At 39.4% G+C, this 19346-nt stretch overlaps 1 protein-coding gene across 1 annotated transcript; it reads left to right on the forward strand.

Annotated features, from left to right (window-relative positions):
• The first annotated feature begins 1633 nt into the window (after positions 1 to 1633).
• Positions 1634 to 12904, forward strand: LOC116398941 (probable E3 ubiquitin-protein ligase HERC3). Its single transcript, XM_031875711.1, has 23 exons — positions 1634 to 1893; positions 2015 to 2132; positions 2287 to 2363; positions 2714 to 2935; positions 3032 to 3123; positions 3282 to 3412; positions 3932 to 4053; positions 4140 to 4216; positions 4338 to 4444; positions 4549 to 4608; positions 4692 to 4797; positions 4886 to 5084; positions 5877 to 6025; positions 6166 to 6276; positions 6430 to 6528; positions 7575 to 7727; positions 7857 to 7997; positions 8148 to 8317; positions 8450 to 8513; positions 8629 to 8699; positions 8810 to 8993; positions 9115 to 9211; positions 11911 to 12904. Exons 1-23 carry the CDS (start codon positions 1677 to 1679, stop codon positions 12129 to 12131), a joined length of 2988 nt encoding a protein of 995 aa, XP_031731571.1. The 5' UTR covers positions 1634 to 1676; the 3' UTR covers positions 12132 to 12904.
• The last annotated feature ends 6442 nt before the right edge of the window (positions 12905 to 19346 follow it).

Consider the following 19346-nt stretch of genomic DNA (forward strand, 5'->3'; position numbering starts at 1 on the left):
CTCTTTGTATTTGTTTTGCGTTTGTCCGTCCGTCTCATTCTCATGAACGCCATATCTCAGGAACATAATGAGCAAATTTCTTGAAATTGGGTACAAACGTCCACCTGGACTCAAGGATGAACTGATGTGGTCAAAGGTCAAGGTCACTGTGACCTCACGGAACACAATAGCCATAACTAAGAATTAATATACTAATTATGACAGTTTGAAGTAATGAAATTTTGAAAAGACATGGATGCAAACAGCACCTTGAGTGGCATACAACCGAGAGGCGGTAATGTTAGTTTACTCCCTGTTTTCTCCCTAACCTTTTTAATTTATATAAATTTGCAAATGAATGAAACTATTGATGTAGACTTGAGTGGAAAATACTAAAAAGTGTAATTTACCAAGCCAATATTAATTTGAACTGAGCATTGGGAATAATATTATTTATTTATTTAATATTGGCCATTGCAGCCTTTGAACTACACTTCAATAAATGATAAAAATACTAAATCAGGTGAACAAAAAAACCCATTTTCTGGACGGGGTACGTATATGTTTCTTTCCAGCTGACCTGAGTCTTTTGCAATTATTAATATCCACCCACAATTTTACAGCACTAAATGCCTCGTAGAAGAAGGGAATGGACATAAGGAGACAAGTTGTTAGTGTAGCCAAAGTAATGTTCAGTATTTGAGCTTTTCATTAAACTAACCCTGAGTTGAGTATCAAGTATCCAGTATTCCTATTCACTCTATTTAATCACCAAACAGTGTAAATACTGCTGCAGTCATGCACAAACAGCAGCTATCAACTCCAGTTTCACTTTCGTTTTTCTTTTAAACCTCTAAAGTTACAGAGCTCCTCCTGCCTCTGACTCACTGGGCGTGTTATTTTCGTTTCATCATGATTATAGGTTTTGTTTTCCTTTGCTCACAGCAAAGTATGCACAATGAACCACTCAAGTTTCGTTTCTGACTGACAGAGCTGAGTCATAAAAAGCATGAATGAAACTATTGATATAGACTTGAGTGGAAAATATTAAAAAGTGTAATTTACCAAGCCAGTGTTAATTTGAACTGAGCATTGGGAATAATATTATTCATTTATTTAATATTGGCCATTGCAGCCTTTGAACTACACATAAATAAATGATAAAAATACTAAATCAGGTGAACAGAAAAACCCATTTTCTGGACGGGGTACGTATATGTTTCTTTCCAGCTGACCTGAGTCTCTTGCAATTATTAATATCCACCCACAATTTTACAGCACTAAATGCCTCGTAGAAGAAGGGAATGGACATAAGGAGACAAGTTGTTAGTGTAGCCAAAGTAATGTTCAGTATTTGAGCTTTTCATTAAACTAACCCTGAGTTGAGTATCAAGTATCCAGTATTCCTATTCACTCTATTTAATCACCAAACAGTGTAAATACTGCTGCAGTCATGCACAAACAGCAGCTATCAACTCCAGTTTCACTTTCGTTTTTTCTTTTAAACCTCTAAAGTTACAGAGCTCCTCCTGCCTCTGACTCACTGGGCGTGTTATTTTCGTTTCATCATGGTTATAGGTTTTGTTTTCCTTTGCTCACAGCAAAGTATGCACAATGAACCACTCAAGTTTCGTTTCTGACTGACAGAGCTGAGTCATAAAAAGCAGCTGACGGTTCTCCAGAGACATTTTACCAAGATGTTTTCATGGGGAGAGAACTGCCAGCAGGGCTTTCGGTTGAAAGATGGCTCAAATATCTCAGCAGGCGATGGAGTTCACCTTTTAAACCTCGGCTTTGACATCACGGATCTGTCAGCAGGTCACAGCGTGCTCGCCTTCATCAAAAGCAACGCTGATGCTGCCATCATTTGCACAAAAGAGAGCAAAGATGGGGGGAGAGTCAGAGGAAAACAGAGTGAGCATCAGTCTTATAACTTCCTTCCCAGCTCTTGCAAAAATAAGTTTTATTTTTCGCAGTAGTGACCTACAGTATAACAAGCTGCATCACTTACAATACACCTGCTGTGCTCTTTCAGAGTTTGTGACGTGTAAAGAGAAGATTCAGGCCGTGGTTAGTGGTGATGATGTGGTCACACTGCTTTCTAAGGAAGGAAAAGTTCTCTGTGTGGACACAACTCGCACTTACATTCCGAAGTAAGGAGAAACTAATCTCATGATGTCAATCGATGTCCTGAATTTGCAACAACAACAACAACAACAATTGGTCTTACAAAATCCTCACTTGGGTTCATGCTAGTCAGCTCTGAGTGTTTGAGCTTTGTTTTCTTTCTGTCTCTTGTCCTCTCAGGCCCCTGGAAGCTTTGTGTAACATCCCGGTGTCTCAGGTTGCTTGTGGGAGCCAGCACTCAGTGGCCCTCACCAAAGGTACAGTGAAGTGTACAGTAAATTGCTACTAATGTACAAGCTTAAAGCTATTGGCTCCTACAATATTTGTGGAAACTCTTCCTGGGGTCTAAAATAGTATCAGTCACATACTACCAGTAATCACTGCTTTAACGTTTGAATCCCACAACTGCCTTTTGTAAACCCTTTGTTGTGTTGACTTGGTGGAAAACAACATCTCAGCCAGCATTGAGACAGGATGGTAAAGGTTGACTCAAAGTCCAATAATGGCTGGTATCACGGCATAGTACAAGATAACATCTGTTTATATGGCACTTGTGGTTTACAAAAGGCAAACAGGCCAGGGTGTCAGAAAAGTCATTTCTCCACAGGTGGTCAGGTGTATACATGGGGCCGGGATTCCAGGGGCCAGCTGGGCCTGGGGAGAAGCGAGCCCGGCGCCAACTCTCCCCAACACATCCGATCTCTGTCAGCACTCCCCCTGGTCCAGGTGGCTGCAGGGGGAGAGCAGAGCTTCGCCCTCTCTGTGTCCGGAGCCGTGTTTGGCTGGGGAGGAAACGACTGCGGGCAGCTCGGGCTGGGAGACACAACAGGTAAAAAAGAGAAAAAAAAGCAATCTTTATATCTAATACTCTACTAATACTATTTCTGTTATATGTAAACCAGAATGTAATTTTTTTCCCCAATAGACAGACCTACACCAACTCCTGTTTGTTACCTGAACACTAAGAAAACAATTTACATTTCCTGTGGAAAGGACCACACTGCCACTTTGACAAAGGTTAGACCGCAAAAAATGCTCTCTGGCAAAAAAAGCTGTTAGGTGCCTCACCAATGCAACCTAAACGCAGCACTAACTTCCTAGATCCCACAGAAATGGAAATATCTAACAAACCATAGCTGGGACATTAAAATATGTTTGTCTGGTTGCTTCCTCAGAATGGTGCAGTGTTCACATTTGGCTCTGGTCAATATGGACAGCTTGGGCACAACTCATTCGGCGATGAACTACGACCTCGGCTTGTTGCAGAGCTCTGGGGGGCAAAGGTCACCAAGATTGCATGTGGACGGTACGTTACAATTATAAACTCTTACACAGTTATTCTGAGCCAATTCATTACCAATGCACTTCCAGCATGGCTCCCCTACAGCCTCGACAGTGTGTAGCTAATGTAACAAAATACTGTCTTAAGTGGCTTAGCTAAGTAGCAGCTAGCTTACCAACCTTAGTTTGCTTGGTCCTTAACGTTATCGCTAGCACTGCGCTAGCAACAGCAGTTCACTTAATGGCCACCGGTATCATTAATAACAAGGATTTTCTGAAAATTCCACGTAATACCTAGAAAAATATTTTCAAATCAGTTTGCCAGACTCTGTTCAAGAATTCGAACACTTCGAAATGGTACAGAGAGCAGGTAGAGAACGGCAATCAAATTTTGCATATCTCCATGAGAATGTTTTTGTTGCATTTGAGAACATCCCAGGAATGTTTCTGTTGTCTGAAATAGAGGCTTGGAGGCTGTAAAACTCCTGAAAAAGCTTTGTTGACATTAAAATACTGTTTTGCGTTGTAACTTCATCTCAATCAGGCATCACACAGTGCTGACGGACTCCAAGAGGGTCTACTCTTTCGGGTGTGGAGCGCAGGGGCAGCTGGGACACGGAGAGGAGAGTCATCCGTCCGTGCCGCTACCGGTTCAACTGACACAGGGTGACTACGTTTCTAAAATATCGAAATTGATTCCATTTTTATTTCAGACACAGAGATAACTTTTTTTTTTTTTATTATCATTCCAGACACCACTAATGTACCTAAAATTGGAAACATCTACGCAGGAGGAAACTGTTCATTTGCAACGTCCATGTCTATTAAGGTACCAACACAAATACATACAGTACATATCATAATTGTGGGAGGTGTAATAATACCTTAACCTCAATTATTCAGTCATTTTTCTACACCGAATATGAGCCTTTATCTTGTTTCTTTCACAGGAAGCGCATGAGGTGTTAAGCACTGCCACTGCCAGCAATGTAACAAATGATGTGTTTGACAAATGGGTCACTGTATGTAATTCAAAGTCATGGAAAAAGATCAAACGGTAAGTACAATGCAGTAGCAGTTATCGCATATAACTGGTGGCCTGTTAAATCTGATAATACTCTATTCTCAGTGTTATTGACTAACCAAATGAAAACCTTGCAGGGAAATCCGCAGGACGTTCTCCTCCGCATCTTGCATGAATCAAATCTTCCTTGATCAAAGGTAAACGCCATCCGTTCATGATCCCCACGTCTCTGGATCTGTTGAATTACATCACATTCACACTCTGAATTTTTTCTCCATAGCAAAGATAAACATTTCCAGACCTCGTCAAAGTACTCCGGCTTGAACTTGTCACTTGCGCGACATGCTTTCAAGAAACTGGCAAAGAAGGATCACGTTATGGCAGAGGTATGCGACTGACATTGTGCTTTCCCGTATACTTTCAAAACCTCTCAGTAATGCTCTGCTCATTTATTTAGTTTTATGCTCCCAACAGGTCGAGGCTGCTGTCCTGCGCTTGCTTCCCTCTCTTGATGAGATGCCAGTGGGGGTGGAGGGGTTGAGAATCCACCTGCTTCTCAATGAGCTCCTGCATGTGATCCAGAGACACAACCTGCGACGAACGAGCACAACTCTCGCCGAGGCGGTCGCCGCCGCTGTGCAAAGGCTCTGTGCTGGAAGCCTCCAGGTCTTAGGTACTATGAGAGAAAGCTGTTTGAATGCTTGAGATGCTTCATTTAACATTAAACACAGGATCACGTGATGGTGTGTTCATCAGACCCACAGCAAGTAACTAGGATTGGAAATGGAGCGAGCGGTGCTATTTTTCATAATGCTGATATGAAATTTGTGAATTACTATGGAGTCTGAATGAAGGAGGGCAGGATGCTATTGTGTAATTTAACAATACAAAAAGTAGAACCCACCCCAGCTCAAAGTCCGCCTTTTTCAGTTTTATGAGATGGTTTACATTAATTGAATTAAGTTGTGTCCTTGTATTGAGTCTGGAGAGTGCCAGTGTAATAATTATAGACCTCCTCAGATTATAATGTATTATGTAAATGTACATTGAAGATAAATGCATCATTCATTTTATCAAATTATCATGTGTTAAAATGGCGTTTTAAAAAAGGCTTTTGAATGTAACTTGTCTGTCCACCTGCTAATGCCCCCCCACACACACAAAAAGTTTAAATTGTGTATTTTAATTACAATTTCAAATTAATAACAAGTGTTCTTGTAACTTTTTTTCAAAGTTAAAGTTCCTTAAGGCATTAATTAAATACATTTATATTTGATCAATTTATCATCTTTGTTAATTTTATAAAGGTTTTGATTGATTATAATCTCAGACTAGTAGCGTCTAATAATTGCCAATAACTATTCTGGTGGCACACTCCAGACTCCAGTCATATCTGTGACATCTGCTCAGCTGTTAAACGCTCACTGTCATTAATGTCTGCAAATCTCCATGTTGTCTTCCTCAGGGGACTGGTGGTCCTCACTGCCGCCCTCCACCAAGGTTCAACACGTTAAGGTGTGGAAGCAGGCCCTCTCAGTGATCCTGTCCTCTGAGCCTGTTCATCGCGACTCTAGACTCGAAAACATACTACTAGTCTTCCAGTATATGTACAACGTCAGTATCCGTTATCTGCTTTTTTTCCTGTGAATTTCAAACCACACAGAAACCACAACCACCTTACTCAATTTGTTCTACAAATGCTTTTCATTGCTGACCAATCCCTCACACTCTTCCTAAACATACCTTTTTTAAAGGCCAACGACAGGATTGCAGGACGTCAGAGAATCCCAGAACAAACTTTTTGTTTGGAGATTAGCCAAACATTTCTCCAAGAGGATCTGCAAATTTGGCATTCAAATATCAAGGTAAAAAAACTATTAACAAAATACGGGTTTCTCTCTCTCACTTTGTTTGTCACTTCTCATACAGTGTCCATTCAGGTGAAAAAAAGCAAAATTTGAGGAGGTGGTCATCAAGTTTACATTTTTGTAAGTAAATTGCTTATATGCTCTCTTCAGGATATGGATAATCAGCAACTTGTCCTTTGTAACTTCCCATTTGTGATGGATCTGAAATCGAAGAAAATGGCTTTTGACATCCATGCCGAATGCTCTCAGGTAACTTTAGCCTGGAACTTTGCCTTTTGGCAAACTAAACCATACAAACAATATAACAAGGAATGTCAGGAATTCTCCGATATCAACATTTGTTATTATGCATTATTTATGTATAGTTTGTTTTAAAGTTAGCAAGTAGGTGTCCTAGCAAGTTTAACAAAGGGGCAAAATGTTTAACCTAAATGGACTGTACTTGTATAGCGCTTTTCTAGTCTTTCCGACCACTCAAAGCACTTTCACACTACTTGTCATCATTCACCCATTCACACGCTGATGGCAGGGCTAAGTGCCACCTGCCTATCAGACTAACTCATTCATACACCGTATAGGTGTAGACAGCTACGGGAGCAATTCTGGGGTTAAGAGTCTTGCTCAAGGACACATCGACATGCGATTAACGGAGCCAGGGATCGAACCGCCGATCCTCTGATTGAAGGATGACCCTGCTCTCCACTTAGCCACAGTCCCTTCTGTGGTTGCTGACAACCTATTTACGTCAGCAATCCCATTTTAAAGGTACATGAGGGGCTGTTCACATCCTGCGTTTTATGCGCACTGAAATCCATTGTTGTCAATGTAGACGCGCGGAAGACGCACTCAAAAGCAAAAGCGGCGCCATAGCAGTGCGCAAGCGTTCCTGCATGCCTAAAATATAGGCGACAATTTCGCCATGACAGTGAATAACATGCGTCTTTCAGCTCATTGTTTAGGTTTGACGGCCCATAGCTTTACCGGTTTGGTTCACTGGCCACCCTTATCAACCTCAACACCAGCAAGAATTGTCCTTTAATATCAATATTTATATTAATAATATTAATACTTCCCTCAGGACTTGGTGGAGACCAAAACTGAGCTAGAAGCAGAGTAAGAATTGCCTTACGTTCACCAGGTGACCAGAAATACAATTCCAAATGAATGGGAATGTAGCTCTGTGTCTGCTTAATGTGTTAATAGGTATGGTGATGTCATGTAATGCATTACATTACATGACATGAAAATGTAATTAAGATAGGAAAATTATATTTAAAGATGTAATTGTTTTATAGAGAGAACACCAGGAAATGGTGGGTTGGCCTTTTCAAGTGCGTCTAGCGTCAGATCTTTTTTTCGGACTGAAGCTGAAGCGAGCGTCACTTTTGGAAGGCACCTTCAAACAACTGGCTGCTGCTCATCCCAGTGACTTCAAGAAGCCACTTATGGTAAATATTCCGTTTTGACCTGATGGCTAAAGCAGAGCCAAATCATTTTATACTTAATCTTATGTCATTGAATCGTATAATCATTTTGTTAATCTCATCTAAGCCTATTTCTAACTTTTTGTCTCTCAGGTCTATTTTGACGAGGACCCAAAGGTCACAGACGTCTACAAAAGAGACCTTTTCCACCACTTGTTCCATGAAATGGTGTCAACTGGATCTGGGATGTTCATGTTCAACGACTCCGAAACGCTGGCATGGTTCCCCTCCACGGTAAGATTTCAAATCCCCATGCGGGAACCATCGACCATCGAACCATACACTCGGGGTTCACTTTATTTGGTGGATTTTTCTTGCTAATGATGATAAGCAACAATGGGACAAAATGCAATCAACCTCAAATGTCCTTGTTTCTCAATACAGACAACAGAGGAGGACAAGACAAACTTCTTCCTGTTTGGTGTTCTGTGTGGACTGGCCTTGTACAACAACAGTATCATACACTTACCCTTCCCACTGGCTCTGTTCAAGAAGCTGCTGGGTGTAGAGCCGACACTGCAGGATTTGATGGAATTCAGCCCGGCTGTTGGAAAGTCAGTATTGTTCTCCATTTAGTAATACGGTTTTGTTTGTTTTAAATTGATGCCTGAATATTGTGAATCCAGTACGCCATTCAGTATTTCTTTTAATATCACTCAGTTCTTTTGTTTCACTCCCTTTTTAAGGAGTCTGCAGTGCGTCTTGGACTATGGAGAGGATGACCTCGAAGACCTGGACTGGTGTTTTTTGGTTGGTGTTTTACTCTAGCAAGGTTTTCAGTAATGTGCATCTTTTATCTGTATTTCAGTATTTTAAAGGTTTTGCAGTGATATCATTAACCTCCTCTTTCAAAATTGACTAACAGATTAACTGGGATGGGGCAGAGGTCGACCTTGACCCCCAAAATCCTGGAAAGCCACTGACAGTTCTAAATAAGTAAGACTTTAAAAATGTTCAAATCAAAGTTGTGTGTGTGTGACCTGCACCCAGATCAGCTCCGTCTCAGAGAGATGTTTGTTGAATTTAAACTTGAATCTGCCAAACAGGAAGGAGTTTGTGGATGCCTACGTGAGCCATGCCTTCAGCGCGTCCGTGGAGGGCGTGTTTGAGGAGTTCAAGCGAGGCTTCTTCCAGGTGTGTGACCGGGGTCTGGTGACGCTCTTTCGGCCGGAGGAGCTGCAGGGAGTGCTGGTGGGCCAAGACGTGTATGACTGGGCGAAACTGAAACAGGTACACGCACTGTCCCAAACACAAGCTCGGCCTGTTTTTTCTGCAACTGCAACTGATCACATGTTTGTTTTAACCACGTCAAACATTGCAACAATCTTTTTTTCATTGTTATTGAAATTAGAACACAGTGTGGGAACTTCGCTTTAGCGACCACACCAGGCAGATGTTTTGGGAGGTTTTTGATGAACTGACTGAAGACCAGAGGACAGATTTCCTTTGTAAGTACTGTACCTCATATTAACAGCTTTTCATTGTGGAAGCCTTTCATTAAACATGTAGCATGTGAGCTGTTGAAACCTATATGTTCTTTTCACAAACAACATCACGGTTAATTGTAGTGGAGGGGTAAAAGGCCAACAGGAAAATGTATTTCATGTTGGAGGTACATCTGGGGCCCCGAGGCAGTTGCCCACTTTACTTTCACACAATTAATTCCCACACCACAAAAAAAATGATTCCCACTTTGGCACAGAAGGTTGGCATCAATGTGGTGGGCTTGAGAAATGTCCATTATGGCGTTAATTCTAAAGATGTACTTGCTTTTATCTACGTGTTTGCACTGACATGATGGGTGCCTCGCGTATCCTGCGTCCATTTGGAGCATTGGTTGTGCACGTCCTCGTAAATTATTGCTAAGCGTCAGCAAGGTGTAACACGCACAGGAACGGTATAAGGCAGTGTCAGTGCAGTATGCGACACTCCAGGACTTTACTATATTGCTATTTCAGCCAGGATCGCAGAAATAGCAATATAGTAAACTCCTGGAGCGTCGCAATGTTTATCGTTTACGTCGTGCAAATCTAGAAGTTCTATACGGTCTGAGAACTCTGTTGTGCCCTCTAGTGGAATCCTCCAGTAACACGCGTTGTAACCTACATAGGCAAGTATGCAAACAATTCTGTTCAGGACGCTGCCGGTTGTCTACACAAACGCGTGATTAAAAAGTAACCATATCTCCGGCTTTGAGGAGATTGAGATACAGATATTCCATAATAATATCAGTGATGGCTCTGTTTCCAGACTCCCAGTAAGTCAGCATTGACAGGAACTTGAGCACCTAAATGGAATGCAGCTATTATTAACATCATTAGTTACCTGTGCTTAAAAAGTCAAAACTGTTATTTCTAAGAAGTGAGTGGAGATCTAAATCATATTTAATATCATTATTCAGTGTGGCTTTGTAGCAAAAAGGCAGTAAAACTGCCTGTGCCAAAGCACACTGTATATTATCCATCGGGCTTAATCATACTACTACTAATAATAATCAGGTTTATCCAAAAGTTTGCCGCGCTTCTCCTCACACAGCGTTGCCAACAGCGGCGTGAAAAATACAGCAAAACGTGCGGTCTGATCGGGAATAGTGTGCTATCTATTTTTCGGAGAGATTTGCCAAGCGGTTTCACCGAAAATTCCCGAAAATCCCCAAAGACTGAGCAAAATTTCTCCATTGACTTGAATGGGGTTGCAGCGTGAAGAGAGCTAAACAACACTTAACTTTGGGCCCATATTGACTAGCCGTACATTAACGTAGAAACATGATTCAAAGTTTAAAACGTAGACAAAACGCTGCACTTTATTGAGCCAAAGGGACATTTTGATAGCTAGCACAGTTTTCATGAAGTCACAGATTAAGTTTCAGGAAAATTTTGGGTCAGTTTCAGATTTTATGATGGGTGTGTATTGCACAGCTCGTTAAGAGCTAGAGTGAGAGCATAACTGTCAGAGTGGAGCAGAGCAGGAAAATCTTCTGTGATTTTTCCGAACAAATTGCTCCAGCTCCCACAATTTTTACTCTTTATACACCATTTTTGGCCAAAAAGCTTGGAAATGTTGTGCTGTCTCACACAGATGTCTGTGGAATCCAACGGACTTACACTCATCCATATTTTATTGATTAGTCTCATGGTTTTGGTATGAAGGGCATATGTTTGACAGGTAGTTTTGTTGAAAATCAATGTTCACTCTAATCTCTCTTAATTAGCCTCTAACACACAGGTGCTCCAATCACCAACATGCACTCAAGCACACAGGTGTTTATATGAGCTCATTAGTGATGTTGATAAACACACAGACTCACAGACACACACGCACATACACTCCTCTCCCTCTATCTCTCTGTCTGTCTGTCTATCTCTCTCTGTGTGTGTCTCTCTCTCATACAGTCATTCAGGTCTTGGAGACTTTTAGAGGACTCTACCTGTCTCACTCACTCACTCAGTCCATCTAACGGTCTGTCTGCCTGTCTCTCTCTCCCACCCACTCAGTCCATCTAACTGTCTGTCTGCCTATCTCTCTCTCCCACTCACTCAGTCCATCTAACTGTCTGTCTGCCTGTCTCTCTCTCACTCTGTCTCTCTCTCCTCTCTGTCTATCTTTCTGTCTGTCGTGTCTCTCTCTATCATACAGTCATTCAGGTCTTAGATATTTTTAGAGGACTTTTCCCCTCTCACCCCCTCCCCCCATTTCAAATTAAAAGCCCCACAGAATGAATTCTAACTGGAATGCTTGTGATGAAGCCTCTCATTTTAGTGTCAAACATTATGATTCTGTCTCCTCTCCCCCTCTCTCACCCACCCAGTCCCACCCTTTCAAAATAAAAGCCTCACAAATACAAGATTCAATCCAAGAGTATGAATCTAAAATGCATAAAAGAGAGTAGCGCTATCTCAATTGAACCTGAATGACACTACCGGTAACATAGGCGTGTGTATATATTGCGATTTCTTCGGGCAGTAGAAGCCACACTGTCAAAATTTCTTTAGGAATTTTCTAGTTATTGATTATCATCCATCCATTCAAATAAATAAAGGGACTACTATAGCTGCTGTAGGTAAGCAGATGATGCTGATGCACAAAGATGGCAACAGACAAAGAGTAACTTGAAGTTTCCTACTTTCCCTCCACGGGTGTTCTTCAGGGTTCCTGACTGGGTACAGGAGGGTTCCTATTCTTGGCATGGACCAGGTCCAGATGAATGTTCAAGTTACGCAAGTCCAGAGTGGTCAGCGCTACGATCAGCACTTCCCCGGGTCTCTGACATGTCACTCCATTCTGTACCTGCCCTTGTACTCATCCAAGGAGATCATGCGAGACAGGCTGACGGTGGCCCTGATAGCAGAGAGAGGATTCTCGATGTGATGGTGGATCCACGGCTGCTGGACTGGAGCGTGTACAGTTTCTGTGCTATGGGTGTGGGTGGACCTGAATTTTCCTTTTATGATCACCTCTCATGTGCTACCTCAGGATTAAAACAAATACTGCACTGTATACACATGACTTGACACTGTCAGTGTACTTTAAAAGAGGTGATCAAAGAGCAGCCATTCCTCAATAGCAGCACCACGGTGTAGCAGCTTAACAGAAGGCACTTTGAGTATAACATGCAATAATTCAACTGATAATTAAGGATTTTTATGTTCATATCGTACGTTTTACATCTCCTCAGGATCAGAGTCTTAATTTTGAAATGATCATTTTCTATCAGACCAAGTTGAAATAAATGAAATAGTGTTTTGCCAGTTTATTTGGTACATTTAACTTAATCTAATGCATTCCAATACAACACTTGAATAAATCTCTTCTGGCTGATTATGTTTTAGAAAATGTGTTATTTAAACTGTATGATAATCTGTGTTTGTGGTCCTGTTTAATTGCATAATATATTAATGGGAGGAAATGGGGTTGAACATATTGTTATTACAGTCAGATAAGCCAATAGCTGTGTGTAAATTAGGGGACTTTTTAGAGAATGTTTAACCTTTTTTTCCCCTGAAGTTTATGTTCCACTTTTTTAATATATTATATCTTGTTTGTACCTCCTACCATGTTATCATGGTCAATAAAAAAAAATCAGAAACACTTAACAACATACATACATTCATTTGTCACTTGAAAAAACTTGAATTTGAGGAAGTTTATATATATACTAGTGCTAGGCAAGTTAACGCGTTAATTTCGCGTTAACGCATTCATTAATTAACGCCGACAATTATTTTATCGCGCGTTAACGCATTTTTTAAATTTATTATTATTTTTTTTTCTTTTATTGAAAGACAAGAGACAATACATAGACATAACAAGAGGATGACAAGAACAGTGGGATAAAAGCCAGCAAACATCCTATAGTCAGGTGTGTGTGTGTGTGTGTGTGTGTGTGTGTGTGTGTGTGTGTGTGTGTGTCCTTGAGCCTTTTGAGATGGGAAAAAAAAAAAATAATAATAATAATTAAAAAACAACAACAACAAAAAAACAGGTAAGTATTTTTAATTTATTATTATTGTAACAGACTGTCTCATGTTTTTTTCGTTTTGTATTGGAGATATGATGTCCCTTCAGGGTTGCCATAGAGAAAAGGCGACTTCCGCTTCTGGTCGAGGGGGGGGCAGAAATAAAGAGAGAAGCTGCACCAGCTGTTGCTCTCCCTGGAGACTACTGGACATCGCTGCGGTAAAGTCAGCAGACACTCAGATCTCCGTGGTCAACTCAGCAGACACTTACATGTTAGTGCACCTATATGCTGAAATTCACGGTAAACGCATTTAAACGGCACAGATCGGGAGCCGGCGAAGGACTTTGAAAGTTAGCGGAAAGATTAACGTGAGACAACATCCGGTTTCTTCAGACGAACATCCGGTTTTCAAAATAAGATGCCAACAAAGTATGAATTATATTCACATTAAGTATAAAACATGCTACCTGCATCTCGTGAACCAAATGTTATTGCCCTTTTGTTCATATAGCAGTACTTAAAATACGTAAAATAAAAGTGCGCAATACACTACTTTTGAATTAATTATTGAACTTTGCCATAACAATGCGATTAATTGCGATTAATCGCAAAAAATCCATGCGATTAATCGCGATTAAATATTTTAATCGTTGCCCAGCACTAATATATACATATTCTTCTATTTGTAATTTGTGGAAAAACTGCAAAGTTGCTTTTTCCCTGAGGTGCACTGAACTTTCCTTATCTGCAGATTTGACACTTAATGCTGGTTGAATAACCTATCCTTTGGTCTGAAAAGTGCCTATGGGTGTGTGTGAGAGAAAGAGAGAAACCCAACACTAAGCCATTCTGACAAATACAACAAGCTGAGCTGTGTCCATTACATCCAGCGATTCATCAAACTGCAGTGAAAAATATTCACAGAGTGACAAGTTCTTCAACAGCTGTTGACCAACGTCCTCTGACAGTAACTTGACCCTTCGTGTCACTGTTGCAGGACCAAGCGGTACAGCACGGAATGCGGCTTTTATGTCCTCTTTGTTTTTGAAGTTGCTGCAAACAGTCTCTGCGGTGATGGCCATTGCTTCCTTAAATGAATCCCCATCTGTAAAAGCCTTCTTGTGTTTAGCCAAAAGGTGGCTAACACGAAATGACGCTTCAGTTGCAGCCTTATTTTGAGAAGTGGGTTTTGTGAAAAGTGACTGCTGAGCCTTCAACTCCACTTTCAGCTCTTGCACTTTCTTGGCGCGGATTGCGCTCTTTGGTGGATAGCCGTCTTTGAATTTCTGGTGGTTAGTGTTGTGGTGCCGCTCCAAATTCCCTCGCTTAGACAGTGCCTGTGACACAACATACACACACACTTGTCTTTTACCAAGGTAAAAATAAATTCCTCCTCCCATTCTGGATGGAAATGGTAAGTTTTCGCCTTCTTTCATGGAGCCTCCGCCATGCTCGCTAACTGCCAACTACGCCAGGCTATCACCATGGTGACGACATTTGCGAACGTCAATCAGGCATAATGGGCCTCATTCTCAAACGCAGTTAAGAAGAAGTTAGGAAGACATTTCTTCTGAACTCCACTTTAGCGGTTTTCGGGACAAATTTGGCATTCATGAAAGTTTTCTCATCTGGGATTCGTTCTGACCTTAGACCAGAATTTCAGAACGCTAAAATAGCAGTCGTAAAATCGCCCAGAGTTTTCTTATATGCAATTCCTCAAAAAACCACTAGATGCACGGAGCCGCTCCGTGTTAGAAGGGGCATTTAGTGGGAAGGGCTGAATTTGTGAGAAATCGTTGGTGATTACGTTCACATCAACTCCACAGACATGCTTGGATTTAAATAATTATAGCAATAATAAAGACGAGAATATTTGTATCATTAACAATTACGTTTCATATTTATAATCATGATTCTCATTCGCATCGTGATATCATAAAATAAACAAAAGCACTACACGAACACTGCAAATGTAAGTGAATAAATAAATAAGCACTATACTCAATCGCGTGGATATAGCCACAGTGGAATAGAATGGACACATCTACATTCTGCAACAGTATCTGCACCTCTGCACCGGTGAAGTTAGGTCTCAGTTTACTCGACCGATGCTCGCTTTCCGCTTTGACATGATTTTAATCAGTCTGAAGTTGCTTTCGCGTTGCCTGTGGAGTCTGTCGATTGTGCACACGTCTCTTCAGTTGCATGCCCTTATAAGGAGCTGGCGGGGCGTTTCTGTATGCAAATCCAGGTGCACGAGAACGCGCGTTCAATTACTGCGGTCAAGTCAGCAGACACTCAGATCTCCGTGGTCAACTCAGCAGACACTTAAATTGTAGTGCACCTATACGCTGAAACTTACGGTAAACGCAACCAAACGGCACAGGACGGGAGCGAGCGAAGGATTTTGCAAAGTTAGCGGAAAGATTAACGTGAAAACTTCCGGTTTTCTACAGACGAATATCCGGTTTTCAAAATAAGATGCCAACAAAGTATACATATTGCATAATGAAATGAGATTAAATGAATTATATTCCAATAAGTATGAAAAATTATACCATCATCTCGTGAGTTAAAGGGAAAATACACCTAAATTGTGCGTAAAGTGTATTTATTCTTTGATTTGAGGGTTGCTGGAAATTAATAATACCTGACTGACAGTCAATTAAGATGTTTTACTAAGCAAAAACTCTGAACTGAATTTATATCTTCAAATGGCAAATTTCTGAAGTTTTTAAGGTGCTATGAAAATGTTTTTCTCAATAATTCCCCACAATGACTAATGCATATATGTTCAGGACAAAAAAAGGCTAATATCACAATATTTGAGATGCTACAAAAATATTTTTCTCAATAAGTCCAGACAATGACTGATATGTATGTGTTGAGGACATCGTTGACTCCACCCACACTAAAAATTAGACATTTTTACTGTCCCAATTAAGAGATATTTCAAATTAAAACTCATACATTTGAATTGAGAAAATATCTAATAAATGGATATTTGAAGTGTAATAAAAAGTATTTTCTCAATAAGTTCAGACAATGACTGATATGTATGTATTGAGGACATCGTTGACTCCACCCATACTGAAAATTAGACATTTTTACTGTACCAATTAGGAGATATTCCAAATTAAAACTCATACATTTGAATTGAGAAAATATCTAATAAATGGATATTTGAAGTGTAATAAAAAGTATTTTCTCAATAAGTCCAGACAATGACTGACATGTATGTGTTGAGGACATCGTTGACTCCACCCATACTGAATATTAGACATTTTTACTGTACCAATTAGGAAATATTTCAAATTAAAAGTCATACATTTGTACCCAGAAACGGGTACATTTCTGAATATTTGAGGTGCTATAAAAACTATTATCTCAATAATTCAACAATGACTGATGCATATAAGTTGAGGAAATCTCTGACTACACATATACAGAAAATTAAATATTTTTACTGTGGTAATAGTAGATAGTAGTAGAGATACGGAATTTTGGGTTTTTATTAGCTGTAAGCCATAGCCTAATCATCAAAATTAAAAGAAATAAACACTCGAAATATATCACACTTTCGATGATATTCTAATTCATTGAGATGCACCTGTATACATCAATCATTGTTTGGAATTGTTGAGGGAATACTTTTTATAACACTTCAAATATTCAGAAATTACCTGTTCCTCGGTACAAATGTATGACATTTACTTTTAAATATCTCTTAATTGGTACAGTAAAATTGTTTAATTTTCAGTATGGGTGGAGTCAAAGATGTCTTGAACAGATATGCATCAGTCATTATCTGGAATTATTAAGAAAACCCTTTTTATAGCACCTTAAATATTAAGAAATGAACTTTTGAACATTCAAAAGAAGGACTTATATTTTGGAAAATCTCTTAATTGGGAAAGTAAAAATATTTGATTCTCAGTATTAGTATAGTTAGAGATGTCATGAACACATATGCACTAGTCATTGTCTGGAATTATAAAGAAAACTCTTTTTATAGCACCTCAAATATTCAGTTATTGGATATTTCTTGGAACAAATTAATTTGTCCATTAATTTAATGGACATTTACTTTAAAAAATCTCTTAATTACCACAGTAACGATTTTTCATTTTCTGTATATGTGTGGTAAAAGATTTCCTCAACTTATATGCATTAGTCATTGTGTGGAATTATTGAGGAAATAGTTTTTATAGCACCTCAAATATTCAGAAATGTACCCGTTTCTTGGTACAAATGTATGTTTAATTTGAAATATCTCTTAATTTGTACAGTAAAAATGTTTCATCTTCACTATGGGAGGAGTCAACGATGTCTTGAAGACATATGCATCAGTCATTGTCTGGACTTATTGAGAAAATAGTTTTTATAGCACCTCAAATATTCATTTATTAGATATTTTCTCGAATCAAATGTATGACATTTACTTTGAAATATCGCTTAATTGGTAGAGTAAAAATGTCTAATTTTCAGTATGGGTGGAGTCAACGATGTCCTCAACACATGTATATCAGTCATTTTCTGGACTTATTGAGAAAATACTTTTTATTACACTTCAAATATCCATTTATTAGATATTTTCTCGATTCAAATATATGAGCTTTAATTTGAAATATGTCTTAATTAGGACAGTAAAAATGTCTAATTTTCAGTATGGGTGAAGTCAACGATGTCCTCAACACATACATGTCAGTCATTGTCTGGACTTATTGAGAAAACTGTTTTTATTACACTTCAAATATTCATTTATTAGATATTTTCTCAATTCAAATGTACAGTATGAGTTTTAATTTGAAATATCTCCTAATTAGGACAGTAAAAATGTCTAATATTCAGTATGGGTGGAGTCAACGCATCCTCAACGCATCCATATCAGTCATTGTCTGAACTTATTGAGAAAATACTTTTTATTACACTTCAAATATTCATTTATTAGATAGTTTCTCGATTCAAATGTATGACTTTTACTTTGAAATATCTCTTAATTGGTACAGTCAAAATGTCTTATTTTCTCAATGGGTGGAGTCAACGATGCCTTGATTACATATACATCAGTCATTGTATGGAATTATTGAGAAAAATATTTTTGTAGCAGCTCAAATATTGTGATATTAGCCTTTTTTTGTCCTGAACATATATGCATTAGTCATTGTGGGGAATTGTTGAGAAAAACATTTTCATAGCACCTTAAAAACTTCAGAAATTTGCCATTTGAAGATATAAATTCAGTTCAGAGTTTTTGCTTCGTAAAATATCTTAATTGACTGTCAGTCAGGTATTATTAATTTCCAGCAACCCTCAAATCAAAGAATAAAGACACTTTACGCACAATTTAGGTGTATTTTCCCTTTAACTCACGAGATGATGGTATCATTTTTTTTATACTTATTGGAATATAATTCATTTAATCTCATTTCATTATGCAATATGTATACTTTGTTGGCATCTTATTTTGAAAACCGGATGTTCGTCTGTAGAAAACCGGACGTTTTCACGTTAATCTTTCCGCTAACTTTGCAAAAATCCTTCGCTCGCTCCCGTCCTGTGCCGTTTGGTTGCGTTTACCGTAAATTGTCAGGGTATAGGTGCACTACAATTTAAGTGTCTGCTGAGTTGACCACGGAGATCTGAGTGTCTGCTGACTTGACCGCAGTAGTCAAAAGCCCCTTACATTTTTTATATCGAAATTGGAGGAGTTACAAAACAGCCAAAAACAACTGCAGTCTCATTCTATGTGTGGTTAATTGTAAATTAAATGTGATGCAATCTGCCTCTGAGCCTGTGCGTGTGTCCTCGCTATCCTTATTGCTCTTTCAAAGTGACGCCCTTGTGTAACTGAAATTTATTGAAACTTTGTTGCAGTGTTTCAGGACGTTTTCACATCTTCAGTTCGTTTGCTTTGTTCTGATTCAGGGATTAATATGATACAATGTTGCAGTTGCCCCTTTGTTTGGTTTGTGTTCACACTGCAACATTTAACAGCGGACTAAATATTGTAAACAAACGCCACGCGCGAGCAAACTGTTCTCTCATTGGTCCGATTTCTATGCGGCTATAAATAGCCTCTGTTGCTTCTTCTTTTTTTGAAGGTGTGGGGGATTGGGGGTGCG

The sequence above is a fragment of the Anarrhichthys ocellatus genome, unplaced genomic scaffold (genome assembly GCF_004355925.1).
Source record: "Anarrhichthys ocellatus isolate YVR2014 unplaced genomic scaffold, GSC_Weel_1.0 scaffold93, whole genome shotgun sequence".
Lineage (NCBI taxonomy): Eukaryota > Metazoa > Chordata > Actinopteri > Perciformes > Anarhichadidae > Anarrhichthys > Anarrhichthys ocellatus.